The 16,088-nt window shown below is 45.4% G+C and overlaps 2 protein-coding genes across 3 annotated transcripts; one reads left to right on the plus strand and one right to left on the minus strand.

Moving 5' to 3' along the window:
* Positions 1-114: 114 nt before the first annotated feature.
* mcidas (multiciliate differentiation and DNA synthesis associated cell cycle protein) lies at positions 115-5,333 on the plus strand. Its single transcript, XM_035535748.2, has 5 exons — positions 115-524; positions 617-662; positions 921-1,003; positions 3,673-3,783; positions 4,383-5,333. The coding sequence occupies exons 1-5, from the start codon at positions 486-488 to the stop codon at positions 5,115-5,117; spliced, it is 1,014 nt and encodes a 337-aa protein (XP_035391641.1). The 5' UTR covers positions 115-485; the 3' UTR covers positions 5,118-5,333.
* A 145-nt stretch (positions 5,334-5,478) lies between these two features.
* On the minus strand, positions 5,479-16,005 carry pstpip2 (proline-serine-threonine phosphatase interacting protein 2). 2 transcript variants are annotated; one of them, XM_027030493.3, is made up of 15 exons: positions 15,848-16,005; positions 14,946-15,046; positions 13,624-13,698; positions 12,783-12,817; positions 12,515-12,621; positions 12,362-12,424; positions 10,443-10,541; positions 8,947-8,992; positions 8,751-8,830; positions 7,927-8,025; positions 7,594-7,690; positions 6,530-6,602; positions 6,253-6,287; positions 6,073-6,143; positions 5,479-5,951 (listed from the first exon to the last, which is right to left on the minus strand). In XM_027030493.3, the coding sequence occupies exons 1-14, from the start codon at positions 15,878-15,880 to the stop codon at positions 6,091-6,093; spliced, it is 996 nt and encodes a 331-aa protein (XP_026886294.1). In that variant the 5' UTR covers positions 15,881-16,005; the 3' UTR covers positions 5,479-5,951; positions 6,073-6,090. The 2 variants fall into 2 exon arrangements, with proteins under 2 accessions (XP_026886294.1, XP_026886293.1); XM_027030492.3 differs by having other exon boundaries at positions 5,479-5,987.
* Between the last annotated feature and the right edge of the window lie 83 nt (positions 16,006-16,088).

Raw genomic sequence — 16,088 nt, forward strand, 5'->3', positions numbered from 1 at the left:
CATTTATTTAACATGGAAAATGGACAAAATATAATTTATTTAGACAATAAATTACAATTGGAGGGTGTCTGTGAAACATGTAAATAAACTAGGAACTAAAAAGGAAACAGAAGAATGCTGCAAGTAACGAGGAATGAAAGTGGTTGCTTACATTCATTAAACAGCACAATTACCGAGAGAACGGACGGACTTTGGCGACAGCAGGCAGGAATGAGACCTGCAAGATTCTGTGCATTAGTGAGTTTGCTAAGACGCGCTGGAGTATGAATGTCATTCGTCTCGGTCTTTGCACGCTCCGCACAGGACAAACCCCTAATGCTGCAGCCGCCCGCGCACTGCCGGTTTGCGGGAAGAACGTGAATAGGCGCGCGGAGTCAAGGCACGCGTCGCTACGCACGCACCTGACGACAACGGTCTTCTCTCGGGCGCTGAATTAAAATCGCATCCGCGCTCTCAACGAGTCGGCAGTCCTCTCGTGAGTCGGCATGCAAGCGTGCAGCTGCACACACCTGCCATGCCTCGAGGTAAGAGACGGGGGACATTTAGGAGCATGTTTTCCAACGCCGCCGATTAAAACGTTCAGAAGGATAAACGCGTGATGTTTTCTTTTACTCAGCAGGAAAACGGAACGTGCTCGGGAGTCACGTTTGACTTTGTTTCAGGTGAGCGCTCGAGTTAAACGGTTCTACTTTTCCATCTTCTCTTTAACAACAAAAACATCAGTCTGCTGATAAACGCCTGCAAAATCTAATCTAATCCTAAATCTACTCTGATCTAAAATGTAATGTAACCCTTTTAGAACAGCCTTCAGATACGATACAGTAGTAACTCGTGTAAAATGCTCGTGTAATTTTACTCGTGTAAAATTTGATGTTTTTACACGTTGCCGACTGAGTTATTACTTTGTGGTTGTGTCCCAGCGTCATGGACAGACTCGTGCGAAGTGCTCAAGATGGAGCCCATGCCAAGTCATCTGGACAGCGCGGTGGAGTTGAACAGACAGGTGAGAGAGAGAGAACAGTCGAGTTGAACAGACAGGTGAGAGAGAGAGAGAACAGTCGAGTTGAACAGACAGGTGAGAGAGAGAGAGAACAGTCGAGTTGAACAGACAGGTGAGAGAGAGAGAGAACAGTCGAGTTGAACAGACAGGTGAGAGAGAGAGAGAACAGTCGAGTTCAACAGACAGGTGAGAGAGAGAGAGAAGTCGAGTTGAACAGACAGGTGAGAAAGAGAGAGAACAGTCGAGTTGAACAGACAGGTGAGAGAGAGAACAGTCGAGTTGAACAGACAGGTGAGAGAGAACAGTCGAGTTGGACAGACAGGTGAGACAGAGAGAACAGTCGAGTTGGACAGACAGGTGAGAGAGAGAGAGAACAGTCGAGTTGGACAGACAGGTGAGAGAGAGAGAGAACAGTCGAGTTGAACAGACAGGTGAGAGAGAACAGTCGAGTTGAACAGACAGGTGAGAGAGAGAGAGAACAGTCGAGTTGAACAGACAGGTGAGAGAGAGAGAGAACAGTCGAGTTGAACAGACAGGTGTGAGAGAGAGAGAACAGTCGAGTTGAACAGACAGGTGTGAGAGAGAGAGAACAGTCGAGTTGAACAGACAGGTGTGAGAGAGAGAGAACAGTCGAGTTGAACAGACAGGTGTGAGAGAGAGAGAACAGTCGAGTTGAACAGACAGGTGAGAGAGAGAACAGTCGAGTTGAACAGACAGGTGAGAGAGAGAGAACAGTCGAGTTGAACAGACAGGTGAGAGAGAGAGAACAGTCGAGTTGAACAGACAGGTGAGAGAGAGAGAACAGTCGAGTTGAACAGACAGGTGAGAGAGAGAGAACAGTCGAGTTGAACAGACAGGTGAGAGAGAGAGAGAACAGTCGAGTTGAACAGACAGGTGAGAGAGAGAGAGAACAGTCGAGTTGAACAGACAGGTGAGAGAGAGAGAGAACAGTCGAGTTGAACAGACAGGTGAGAGAGAGAGAGAACAGTCGAGTTGAACAGACAGGTGAGAGAGAGAGAACAGTCGAGTTGAACAGACAGGTGAGAGAGAGAGAACAGTCGAGTTGGACAGACAGGTGAGAGAGAGAGAGAGAGAACGGTCGAGTTTGACAGACAGGTGAGAGAGAGGGGGATACAGAGAAGGAGCATGAGAGAGAGGGAGAACTCGAATAAACCTTTATGTCAGTAATTCTCAGTGAAGTAATTCTCAGTGAAGTCCAGTGGCGACCCCCTGTGCTGGCAAATGGAGAGGTTTCGTTCTCTGTTCCTGATTCAGCTAATCTGATAATCATATTCATGCATGTGCTGGATCGGTTGTGTTACGTTAACAGAATTAGTATTATAAAATTAGAATCGAGGTGTCAAGGGCAGACGTTGAGACACTGCACACAGTCTCACTTATTACTCTACGGTCATGCAAATCAATGGTAAATGAGTGTTTGTTGGAGGGAAAGACAGCCACAGGATAGCCAGGTTTAATGATCACAGAGACGTGAAACTGCCAAGCTGCTTCATGATGGTTTCCAAGGCTCAGGCTTGTTTGTTCACATGTGCCCACACTGTGTGGGTTCTTGAGAAATAAATAATGTTATATTGTTGTGAGGGTTAGTATCTTCCTCTTTTGTGAGAAACACTTTTTGAGAGCTGACAAACAGCACCAAGTAAACCGAACTGCCAAAAAAAAACAGAAGTGTGAAAGATCACTTATATGCTAATGCTGAATAATGATTTTTTTATATTTCCTCTACCACTTCAATATATTTACTTCTTTTTGTTCACAGTCACATTCTAGGCTTTACCATATTCTACCAGTGCAACCAGATAAATATAGAATTAGGTACATAGATTAGATTTTATCGTATGAGATTAGATAGTATATTATCCAGACAGCACAAGTCTGAGTTGCCTGAGTTCATATTTTTTTGTTGTTGTTGTTTGGAATTTAAGTGCCTCCGCTGTTACAGAATGACTGTCTCTCTGTCCCTGATGTCTGAGGGCCAGAGTGTTACAGAATGACTGTCTCTCTGTCCCTGATGTCTGAGGGCCGGAGTGTTACAGAATGACTGTCTCTCTGTCCCTGATGTCTGAGGGCCGGAGTGTTACAGAATGACTGTCTCTCTGTCCCTGATGTCTGAGGGCCAGAGTGTTACAGAATGATTGTCTCTCTGTCCCTGATGTCTGGGGGCCAGAGTGTTACAGAATGATTGTCTCTCTGTCCCTGATGTCTGGGGGCCAGAGTGTTACAGAATGATTGTCTCTCTGTCCCTGATGTCTGGGGGCCAGAGTGTTACAGAATGATTGTCTCTCTGTCCCTGATGTCTGGGGGCCAGAGTGTTACAGAATGACTGTCTCTCTGTCCCTGATGTCTGGGGGCCAGAGTGTTACAGAATGATTGTCTCTCTGTCCCTGATGTCTGGGGGCCAGAGTGTTACAGAATGACTGTCTCTCTGTCCCTGGTGTCTGAAGGCCAGAGTGAACAATGCTCCCCTGAGTGCAGAGAAAGTCAATAAGAGAATCAGTCTACCTCTTGCCCTCTTCCTGTTCCTACCTCTCTGCTACTTCTCTCTCTTGTTTCATCCCTTTCTTTCTGTCCCTCCCCCTCCCTTCTGCTGTCTTACTCCTCTTTTTCCCTTCTCTCTCCTTCCCCCTCTCCCCCTCTCTCTCTCTCCCCAGCTCCATGCTAGCTTGCAGAGGAAGCAGGAGGAGATCTCAGCCTTAAAGCAGAGGAATGCACAGCTAAAGGAATTGGCGAGACAGACTGAGCATTATAACATTACACTGGATGTAAGTTATACCTCCCAGACAGACTGAGCATTATAACATTACACTGGATGTAAGTTATACCTCCCAGACAGACTGAGCATTATAACATTACACTGGATGTAAGTTATACCTCCCAGACAGACTGAGCATTATAACATTACACTGGATGTAAGTTATACCTCCCAGACAGACTGAGCATTATAACATTACACTGGATATAAGTTATACCTCCCAGACAGACTGAGCATTATAACATTACACTGGATATAAGTTATACCTCCCAGACAGACTGAGCATTATAACATTACACTGGATGCAAGTTATACCTCCCAGACAGACTTCCAACAATGATCATTTTCTCTGTAAGCAATACTTTTTAATTTCATTTTTATTTAATAGTAATTTATGCAAATGAACCCAATCGGACCATCTGAGTTAGTGTGCATTTGCAGCAGGGCCTGTGAATGGCCAACGCACTAGTCAGAATCATAACTCAGTAGTTATCCAAGTTAATGGATCTCTGGAGTACCTGAAATTCTTAGGGGCAATGAGTCCATATTCCTTCCTCTAATATCAACTTCAGCTTTTACAGTTTGTTCTTTTTCTGTCCTCCTGCCAAGACCTCCACAGTGCAGGCACAGGAATCCCGTGTGTGCGCGTCACGCTGTGGGTGTGTGCGTCACCCCGTGGGCGTGCGCGTCACACCCCGGGTGTGCGCGTCACGCCCTGGTTCGGCATGTTCATACAGTCCCAGTGCGTCGGCCACGCCCTGGCGCTGCATGACCCCAGAGCACCCCCTTCTCTCTTCGCTCCCAGCAAACTCGGAGCTGGAGGGCCGGCCACGTGCAGCGTGGTCCAAGCCTCCCAGCATGGAGGACAGGCCGGCGAGAGACAGGGCGAGGAGGCACCACACTCCCTCCCCCAACAGTACAGACAGCTCGTGGGGAGATCCTGGCCAGACCGGTGTGTTCTGCCCACCCGATGCCAAAAGGCTCAAACAGAATGGAGCGGTGCATGAGCTGGACTCTGAACCAGCCCTCTGCCATGCCCAGCCATTTCAGCATGCCCCTCTGCAGTCCAGAGACGAGGGGCCTGACCGTCACCCTCCGCCTCCCGGCACGGACCTGGTGCAGCTGTTCGGCGCGTTCCACGGGCTACAGGTGATGACGACCGCCCTGCCACTCGGCTCTGACCTGAGCGTGGACTGCAGAGGGGAGGAAGGTGTGTGCTTTAAAACCTCCATCAGAGACCACAACACCATCAGGACAATGGTCTTCCCCCACGGCAAGACCTTCACGTCTCACACGCCAGACGGAGGCTGCAGGTTCCTCTGGGTTCCTCTGGGAACCATGTAGTGAACCTCTCTCCATGTACTTTTGATTTAGGTTCATCTGTTTGTGGGCGTAGGCCTGACCCTGAAGGTCTCTCAAGCAAAACTTCAGAGTTTAATGTCACGCCAGGTTTCCCAGTACCTGATTCAACTGAGCAGCTAGTCCTGTGGTTCTCCCACAAGCTGACTGGTGTGTTAGGAACTAAACTCAGTACTGTGATGTCTTAAAAACATTAAACTCAGTAGTGCGATGGTCTTCTGAAGCTTCTGGTTTGCCATCTCTGATGAGGCAATACCCCCCTACCCCAGACATGCTCGCCCTGAATGCCAGCCGTATTTACCCGGTAACAGATTTAAAGTGTGAACAGACTCTGACACAATCAGGATTACAGAGAAAATATTGATTTATTGAAGCAAGTTGTGTAAGGCAGTAGTGGCCATGTTTGGAATGTACCATTCTACTGAGGAAACGCCTGCACTGTGTTTTACACAGCAGCTCTTTGTAAACAAGTCGAGACACAAGTCCTCATTTGGGCTTTAACACTATAAATAAGTTATGTTTGTTTTTAATTACATTTGTCGGTCTGATTGTCATATACAAACAGCAAAATAAAAGAAGAGAAAGTAAGCGGTCCGATGGATACAGTTGCATTATCGGTGTAGTGAATGTTGCTGTGTGTTGTTTCTTTGAACCGTGTGACTACATCGTGGTTGGTGTGAGGCAGCTTCCATCAGTGTGGTACCGGCTAGATTACACGGTCCAGGGCCCGCAGCCCTGCTGAGGCAGGTCCGTGTATAGAAAACCTGACCCAAAACACCGTGACGAGCCGTGTTCGGTGAGACTTGTACCGGTGCCAAACTGAGAGAAAAAATACAGCATCAGCTCCTAGGTTCTCTACAAGACAAGAATACAAACAACTCAAGGTTGTTTATTTATGTATTACTTATTCTTTTCATTATTGTTTTGTTATTGTCATTACCTTGTTGCCTGTGAGTCACTATCGAATTACACTGTATCCAGCGTCAGCTACACTTGTATATTCCAAGTCATCTAGCAAGAAAGATGTTGGATGTTGTAGGAAAAAATGTAACCTACCATGCACCAAAAGCCACTTGGCTCAAAGTGCCATGTGGAGAGAAACTGTGGAAATGTGTCATACCTTCTATGTTAGTTGGCAGAGGCAATGGTCCTCTCCTACACCGGAAAATAACAAAGACAAATGTTCAGGTCTCCAAGGTTTCAGGGCACAGAGAAAAAGGGGACCACCCAGGCCACTGTGACAGTGGTGGCTCAGGAGGCCGCCAGTTCAAGTCCCAGCACTGTTTCCACTGTTGGGCCCCTGAGCAAGACCCTTATTAATCAAGTTGTGTTCAATCATATTTGTAAGTTTTTTTTGGATAAAAGTGTCAGCTAAATGCAGTAAAATGTACACTCACCTGCTGAAGGATGGTGGCTGTCGAGTTGGTGCTGTCCTCTGATTGGTGTAGAAGTTCTCGTATAGTATGGGAGCTAGGACCAATCAAAGGAGGGAGGAGGAGTTATTACTGCTGAGGGCTTCCTGTTAGTCTACAGCACACCTTTAAAACCTAAACATATTTAGCGTAGGGCGGATTTATGCAGTAACATAAGCTCAAATCATCTCAAGGTGTTAATTTGGCTCCAATTGTTTAAATTCAGATTTAAACTATACTAAAAAAACAAACAAAAAAAAAACTATTGGTGCATGTGTTCATATGTATATACATGTATGTATTGCTGTTAATGGAATATGTATTTAAAGATCCATGTGTGTATTTATGTGTGTCTATTGTATAAATATAGAAATTTGTGTACTTTTGTGTGCATTTCTATGAACGTGTGTACTATATCGTGTGCATTTCTATAAAAGGTGTGTATTGTATAGCGTGCATTTCTATGAACGTGTGTACTATATCGTGTGCATTTCTATAAAAGGTGTGTATTGTATAGCGTGCATTTCTATGAACGTGTGTACTATATCGTGTGCATTTCTATAAAAGGTGTGTATTGTATAGCGTGCATTTCTATGAACGTGTGTACTATATCGTGTGCATTTCTATAAAAGGTGTGTATTGTATAGCGTGCATTTCTATGAACGTGTGTACTATATCGTGTGCATTTCTATAAAAGGTGTGTATTGTATAGCGTGCATTTCTATGAACGTGTGTATCATATCGTGTGCATTTCTATAAAAGGTGTGTATTGTATAGCGTGCATTTCTATGAACGTGTGTATCATATCGTGTGCATTTCTATAAAAGGTGTGTATTGTATAGCGTGCATTTCTATGAACGTGTGTATTATATCGTGTGCATTTCTATAAAAGGTGTGTATTGTATAGCGTGCATTTCTATGAACGTGTGTATTATATCGTGTGCATTTCTATAAAAGGTGTGTATTGTATAGCGTGCATTTCTATGAACATGTGTATTATATCGTGTGCATTTCTATAAAAGGTGTGTATTGTATAGTGTGCATTTCACCTGGAGGTTTGTCTCCTGTCCTCCTTAGGTTGATGAAGTGCTCAATGTCCTCCTGAATGTCACACTGCTCCAGAGATCTTCGGACTTCCTCATACAGCTGGAGACAAGGTACACACACCAATACACACACACACACACACACACACACACACACACACACACACACACACACACACACCACTGCTTCACATTTCATTTAGAGAACTGACACACAAAAGCAACACCTCAGACACTGCTGGGAGACGACTAGCACAGCAAGGGTAGCAGATCAGTGTAAACGTCTCTGTTTGGAACGAGATGGCCATGATGCCTCCTATTTAAGAGTAGAGTTACCTCGTCGCTGGTGACGCACTGCTGGGAGAGGTGGTTAAGGTGTGTCCAGACGATGTTCCTCAAAGTACTGATTCTCTCCACTTCCTGCTTCTCCAGAAACTGAACAAACACCACAACAACACACAAAACACTGACATGGCTGTCCAGAGGACCCCGCACTCACCCCACACCTCCCTCGTTTTGCTGGGTAATTAACCCACATTCCTACACTGCGTCAGGGTCCCACTAGCGCTTGGTCATACGCCAGACATAAGCAACCAGGCTCTTATAACTGACACCAAATTATTTTTGTCAAAACATAAAATAATACACTTTAGTTTTGTTATATTTTTGGTATTTCACATATCTAAGATAGGCTGTGCAAAGAATTAGAGGATTAATTACAATTCTGCCATTGTGATTTTGGTAATTTGTTAAAATAGATGATGTGGGTGAGGAAGAGTGTGTCATGGCATGTTTATTAATAAAGTGTTAATATAGTGTCATTAGGGCGTGTGTGTGTTCATCATGGAATCCTCCATATCTGACCCACATGATTCAAGAGGACCAAAACAGGAAGTGAAAGAATAAACACAGACTAAATGAATTCAACCAATGAAGTACTTGATTTGAGTTTTTCTTTGAGTTTAAAGAAAAATATTATTTGCATAAACCCTTTGAATCAAGCTAACTATGATCATTCACCAAGTATTTTTTGAGTGTATTTGTTGTGTGATGCTGACAGACTAGTGTGAGGTTTTTTTGTTGTTGTTGTTTTTTGTTTTTCGAAGACTTGAGTGTATTTTTGAATGTGATGCTGAGTGACCAAAGTGCGACTTTTTCACCTGGCACGTGTGGATGTGCTCTTTCAGCCAGTCCTGACGAATCTTTGCGAGCACACACACGCTCTGGTTGTACATCCTGTCTGGAGTTCAATTGAACCAATCCCACAGTGACATGTTAACTATGGGTGGGGTACAGTAATTTACACAGTCTGTTTTTAAATAGATTTCTGAAGGCATGTCTATCATCAGAGCTTACCTGCTTCCTCTGCTGACTGCTTGGCTTGCTGTGATTTGGCATACAGCTGGAGGAAAGAGAAAGAGAGAGAGAGAGAGAGGATGGGAGAGAGAGAGAGAGAGAGAGAGAGAGGATGGGAGGGAGAGAGAGAGAGGATGGGAGGGAGAGAGAGAGAGAGGGAGGGAGAGAGAGAGAGGATGGGAGAGAGAAAGGATGGGAGAGAGAGGGAGAGAGAGAGAGGATGGGAGAGAGAAAGAGGATGGGAGAGAGAGGGAGAGAGAGAGAGAGGATGGGAGAGGGAGAGAGAGAGAGAGAAAGGATGGGAGAGAAAGAGGATGGGAGAGAGGATGGGAGAGAGAGAGAGAGGGAGGGAGAGAGAGAAAGAGGATGGGAGAGAGGATGGGAGAGAGAGAGAGAGGATGAGAGAGAGAGAGAGAGGGAGGGAGAGAGAGAAAGAGGATGGGAGAGAGGATGGGAGAGAGAGAGAGAGGATGGGAGAGAGAGAGAGAGAGAGAGAGAGAGAGAGAGAGGGAGGGAGGGAGAGAGAGAGAGAGGATGGGAGAGAGAGAGAGAGGATGGGAGAGAGAGAGAGAGAGAGAGGGAGGGAGGGAGAGAGAGAGGATGGGAGAGAGAGAGAGGATGGGAGAGAGAGAGAGAGGATGGGAGAGAGAGAAAGAGGATGGGAGAGAGAGAGGGAGAAAGAGAGAGAGAAAGGATGGGAGAGAGAGGGAGGGAGGGAGGGAGGGTGTTTGTGCATGACTTCACTGCATGTGTATTTGTGTCAGGTCTCCACATGTAAAACACTTTAATCTCCTCCTTCACTGCTACTTTAGGAGTCTAAATCCAGTTTTACTTCTGAGGGCTAATTAAAATGAGACTTTAACGGCCACGGCGGTGCTGTGCACTCATTTAGACCTACAGACTCTGTGTTAATTCTATCCCTCCCATTAAAAACACTCAATTGTAGCCCAGAAAAAACACATCTGCCCACTCTGAAACCTCAGAGTGACAAAAGTGAGAAAAACAAGCAGGCTTGAGCATAAGGGGAGGCACAGCTCACCTCTGTGATGCTAACACATGACCTGAGAATCATCATTTCCTGTCGCCCCGAGGGAGGGTTTACACTACACACGGAACAGCAGCAAACCACAATGTACCCAGCAGTGCATATTAAGATATGAGTCTGCCACCTTGCCTAGTCACCACTGGCATGCAAGGTGAACATTTTGCACCAGAGTAGAACATAAAAGAAGCTTCCGGAAACAAAAACAAGTCACCTAGATGGAGGGATTTCAACCCCAGTCCTGGGGCCTACCGCCCTGCACGGCCTCTGGCTCAACATGCCATGTCTGTGTTGAAAAAGGGCTTCATGGGAACACAGATCATGTGCGCTAGATTTGCATAAACCTGAAACAGTGTAGCAGGAGCGTGTGAACTAGAGCCGCAACCCTCCAACCACTCGGTTCTGAAACGGTCTGAGGAGGGAGAGTGAGTCCCCTAGAAGCAGGATGGCCTACCTTCTCCTGCTGTTTGGTGTTGCTGGTGGTGGCACTGCGATTCAAGGTTTGTTCTGCCTCTTCTTTGTCACGACACTTCTGCTCGTAGGTCCTCTTGGACTACGTCCCCAAGTGAGAAGAAGCAATGGTGTTTGTTTTAAAACCTAGACCAGATATAATCTAGAGCAAATGCCTATAGTTCCTTACTGCATATCAACTTTTTTTTGACCCCTTACAATCTGTAGAGCTGCCAGTGAGTCTGGACACTGGTTCCTCCGTCTTAACTACACAGCTCACATTCACAGTTACTGAAGAGTTCAGATCTAACTAAAGCTGCAGTTGAAGAGGCTGAAGCAAATGATAAAGAAAAACTGAAGAGATATAAACAAGCAAGATGTTTGATAACTACACACGCACGCACACAGGAAGCCCAAGTGAATTGTCAACATAAGTTCAATGTTTTTGTGGCGGTAGCACAAAAGTACAATTGTTCCTCTTGGGTGAATCAGTGGACATGTGGACCAGTCGCACGCGCACGTCCACGCTGAACGAACACATCCTGACCTTCCTTTCAGAAACGCTGCTCTAAGGTTACAGTGAGTGACGTCTCGTGTTACTTTGTAATGAGCTGCTCACATTCAGTTCCCTGCATCCCACCTCTGCACTTCTGCTCAGGACAGTCCGTTACCATGTCAACCCTTTTGTTTCGTCTCTGCACTCACTGGACATGCAGTGAAACAATGAGTTTGACATTAATGAGAATTGAATATTACTATTGAGTATATTATTGAGAATATTGAATTAACCATTTAGAAACCATACACCTTAGTGAAGTCCAGCTGTTTCAGGGTACAATAAGTAACTGATGATTTCTTTACCACTTACGTATTGCTGCATGTGTATAGCATGTACAAAAACATCTAACAAAAAGTCTAGATTCCAAAATTGATTCCTGATGTGGCATTTTCAACTGGAGGCCTCACAAATCCTCTAAACCCTAAAGACCATACAAATCTAAACACCAGAGAAACCTGCAGAATGAGACATAGAAAAAAGATGAACATCTGCTCACGTTTCCTAACGTCTGCTCACGTATCCTAATGTGTGCTCACGTTTCCTAACGTCTGCTCACGTATGCTAAAAGCCAAGATGAAGACCATGTGTAGAAAGTTCTTCACCGGCCTATTTCACCTGACCCGAAGGATGGTTGGCACTGACACCAGCAGAAAACCGGCAATGTCTCAATTCCAGCATCGATTCGTGTCAGAGCAGCAGGGCCGACAGCTGCTAATACACACAAAGGTAGCCCAGTTCTACACATGATGGTTTTATTTAAGATTACTTCAATTTGTCAAATTACAGTGCAGCTCAGCACCAAGGTGACAGAGAGGTTGCTGCAGTCTGACGTTAGAACAGCACTGCCTCTTCCACAGGAAATAATGATGATATGAAATGTGGAACTACCTGATATAGCAAAGTTCTTTATTCTGCACCCGTCTTATTTCCCCGGGCAGTCTCTAAATGACCGCTTTATCAGTGTTAGTGTTGGCGTTAGTGTTAGAGTACTCCAGAGATGCACAGAACAGGCTCACATGCATTTTACAGTCAAACGTAGGCTGTAATTCACCACTGCTAGTCCACTACAGACAGTCCTGGAGTCCTGTACTCTCTGTACGAGGTGTTTTATGACTCTGACCGAAGGGCAGCCATTAGCTGGATGCCTTTTAAAGCCGATCATGAATGAGGCGCTGGAAACAAGCCAGATCTGTATAGCGAGCAAGACCATGTTACCAGCACTCAGTTAACCTCGAGATACAGAAAACCAGTTAAAAAAGAAGTGATAACTTATCTGGTAATCTATCTGGTAACTTATCTGGTAATCTATTTGGTAACCTATCTGGTAACCTGTTTGGTAACCTATCTGGTAATCTATCTTTTACCTCCATGGTCTTCTTGTACTGCGTTGCCTTCTGCTTCTGCAATGTGTCCATCTGCTGTTCCACCTGCGAAAACAAATGTGCATTTGATCTGGACACGGAGCTGCAGACGGGCAGGTCAGTCCACATGGTTAGTGAAGCGTTTCTTTGCTTTACCTTCTTTCTTGCTTCTTTCTGTTTCTCTCTAAATTCCTCCAACTTCTTGGCTTCATCCCTCATAGTTTGGGCCAGTTGCAGGTGAGACAGACTCACCTGTTCAGTCTCTACACACACACACACACACACACATATATACAGACTCACACAAACACACATACACACACACATACACACAAACACACACACAAACACTCTTTCATCATAAAGGAAATTGACAAAACAATTTGAAACATTATGGTGTTTCACATCCACATCCTCTACTCACGTAGTTTGAAGACATCAAGTGATCGTTTCAGTGTGCTAAAAAGACAAAAAGACATAAAACAGACAATCAACCAAACGCCTGTGACGTTAGTTCAGAATGACTATGAATCATTCCACATGCCTTCACTAGAGGGGAAACTCACACGAGATAAGAGATCTGAACCCAACACAGTCTGTGACATGTGACCAGTCACTAAAAGCCCAACAGAAACTGCCCGTGAGAAGGGAAAGTCAATTGCACTTAGCCTTCAGAGCTAATCAGAGCTATTAAAGTGTCATCCAGGCCATCTCAACTGCATAAGGAACACAGAACTGCATCCATATCCATACTGCACGTACAGGAATGACACAGCAAAATACAAATGACGGAGGATAATGGATATTGCACACAAGGAACAGTGACCACAGTGACAAACCTCTGGAATCCAAACATACTGGCACATTCACGCTAATTAACCAACATCAGGAACAAACATATGCACACACAAACACACACAAAGACACACTGGCCTTCAAAAACACTCAGAAGCTGTAATGTTATGCATTGACAATATGTGTGCGCGTCTGCCTGTGTGGCCAGGTGTGTGCGCGTCTGCCTGTGTGGCCAGGTGTGTGCGCGTCTGCCTGTGTGGCCAGGTGTGTGCGCGTCTGCCTGTGTGGCCAGGTGTGTGCGCGTCTGCCTGTGTGGCCAGGTGTGTGCGCGTCTGCCTGTGTGGCCAGGTGTGTGCGCGTCTGCCTGTGTGGCCAGGTGTGTGCGCGTCTGCCTGTGTGGCCAGGTGTGTGCGCGTCTGCCTGTGTGGCCAGGTGTGTGCGTGTCTGTGCTCTTCCCTTAAGGCTCTTACTTCATCTCATTCTGGCCGCAAACCTTCTTGGACAGTCCCAGCAGCTCCTTGGCATACTTCTCCTCAATCGCAGCTCTGAAACAAACAAACCATCAAACAAACAAACAAACACAAAGAGTTTTTGCACCTGAGTCACAACAGAGGCTCCCAATCCAGTCCATACGTTGCCATTCTCCATCTAGGACAGGATTAAATAAAGCAGTGCCAGTTACCTGGAACAGGTGTACTGTGAGCTGAAACAGTATGAACCCTCACTGCAGTCATTTGACTGTACAAACTCTCTCCTCACACTATTTCCTAGATGAAGGGGAAATGAGGAAAATAAAGCTATTTAAAGTTAGACACAGTGTGCAGCTACTTCTGCAGGCCGGAGAGGAGGATGATGCCACACCTGAGATTAGGTCGCTTCCAAAAAAACCCAAAAACCGCTTCTGACCTCATTACTTACAACAGGTCTTTCACTTTTTCAGTACGTAGTTGTGGTCAGATCAGGTGCAAGTTTCATCAAATTCAATTACATATGATCTCAGGATGATGCTATGAAGAGGGAGGTTCTGTGTCCGTCTCCCGGTTCGACACACGGGTCCGCTCCACTTACAAAAACTGTATCTGCTGCCTGATGACCCAGCAAAACACTACTGATGAAAAGATGAGCTATGGAGAAGTGAACTTTCTAATCTTCAGCAAACAAAGTGCTGAGAGATTGGTTTCAGCAGTGTAACCGAGAAGAGGTTTACGCCTTGCTTCTGTGGTGAAGCAGACGTTTAAGAGCTGGTGTGAAAAACACAAGCAAAGAAAATTAATCTGCATAAAATGATCCTGTAACTGTAACTGCACTAAAACCTGAGACCATGTCAAAAAGAATCGGTAATACACTCAGTTAGGATCAAAATCAACCAACAGCCAAATTTAAACACAAAGGCTCTGAAGTGCATTATGCAATATGATATATGCAAGGATTGTTTCCTCCAAAAGGTACTGCCTCTTGAAAGAGCAAAAGAAACCATGTCATTACTGCATTCTGAAATAGGGCAACAAACCCCTCAAAAAATGGATATGCACTTAGGAGATGAGAACAGGGCAAACACATGAGAGATGATGGATTACTTAGAAACGCCTAGCCCTTAATTCGCACACTACTGCTGCAGCTGTGGAACTATGAGGTTCTGGTGCACCCATTACACCGGTCCATCAACGCCATTCGGAAACGCACTTGACTGGTCGACTGGTTAATTAAATAACTGATCAATTTTCCGACTAATGGAGTGGTTGACCGACAAACTGTGTATGGAGACCCCAGCCCCAGGAGGTTAGGTTCTCACCTGGCTTTGATAAAATCCTCGATCTCTTTGCATGTCTTCTTACCGTCGTTGAGATGTTGGATAACGGCGTCGTAGCCCGCCGTGCTGTTGAGATCGCCGCTCTGTAAACGTTACATTAGAGAACCGCGGACGTTAATGGTACAAACGGAGGACAGTACGGTTCCTCTGAAAACTGAGTCAGCAATTCATATTTCTGTACAACAGCATATAATGTCATACTTTTCCACTATTATCTTACACCATTTAATACAGTGTAAAAAAAACAAACATTTGTCCAGGCAAGTAAAATGACTTCAGCCCCACCAAAACCACCAACGGAGCACAACTTCCCAGTCCGCTACGGAATCACATTCATTTCTTACTCCGACGTGTAGCTTCAACTATAATTTTCCGCCCAATCTGCTCATTTGTCTAAAAGACCCAGACACATAATAATAGTTTCAACCATAAGCAGCAATACGTATCCGTCAAAATAAAAGATTTTAAGATATTTGTAAGTGAATGAAACCCAGTGAATGCTTAGTGTCTTGTCAGATTGATTTCCCGCTAAAATAGTTCTGAATTCTTCGATTTACTTCAATGGAATTTTAGACTTTATTTATTTATATGACTCCATATACTCCAGCCACTCTCATAACGACCCCGTAACCTTCGGGGCTTCTGTTTAACCGCGGCGACATTGCAGGGTTTCGAAATATGGACAAGATTTAAAGTTGCCGTCTTCCAGTGAGGGAGTTCCGACAAACCACTTAATTCACTCGAAAACCTCCCGAACTGTTTGTAAGCAGAGCCGAAGCGTCCATGAGCGCGACACTACCAGGTAGGCTGCGCTTTAACGCATACACGCACTGCGACGCTTTGTGCGCCCACCATAACGCGAAGTCGACCGTTTATATTCTTACCCAAAAGTTATCCTTGAAGTGAAGGTCCCTCATCGCGGAGGTCAGGCAGATGCGGAGCTCCGTGTCGGAGTGCAATAGCGGAACGACTACGGGATCTCAGTCCGTGCGCGTCGTGGGGAGCCGCTGGGTCCTAAACGCGCGGAGAGCTGTCCTTCTCTCTACCGCCACCTAGTGGCCAAACACGCACTACGACGTAAGCGCCGAGGGCATGTATCGAGGATTTAACGATCCACTTAAGCGC

This window comes from Electrophorus electricus, chromosome 19 (genome assembly GCF_041902795.1).
Source record: "Electrophorus electricus isolate QZ-2024a chromosome 19, ASM4190279v1, whole genome shotgun sequence".
Lineage (NCBI taxonomy): Eukaryota > Metazoa > Chordata > Actinopteri > Gymnotiformes > Gymnotidae > Electrophorus > Electrophorus electricus.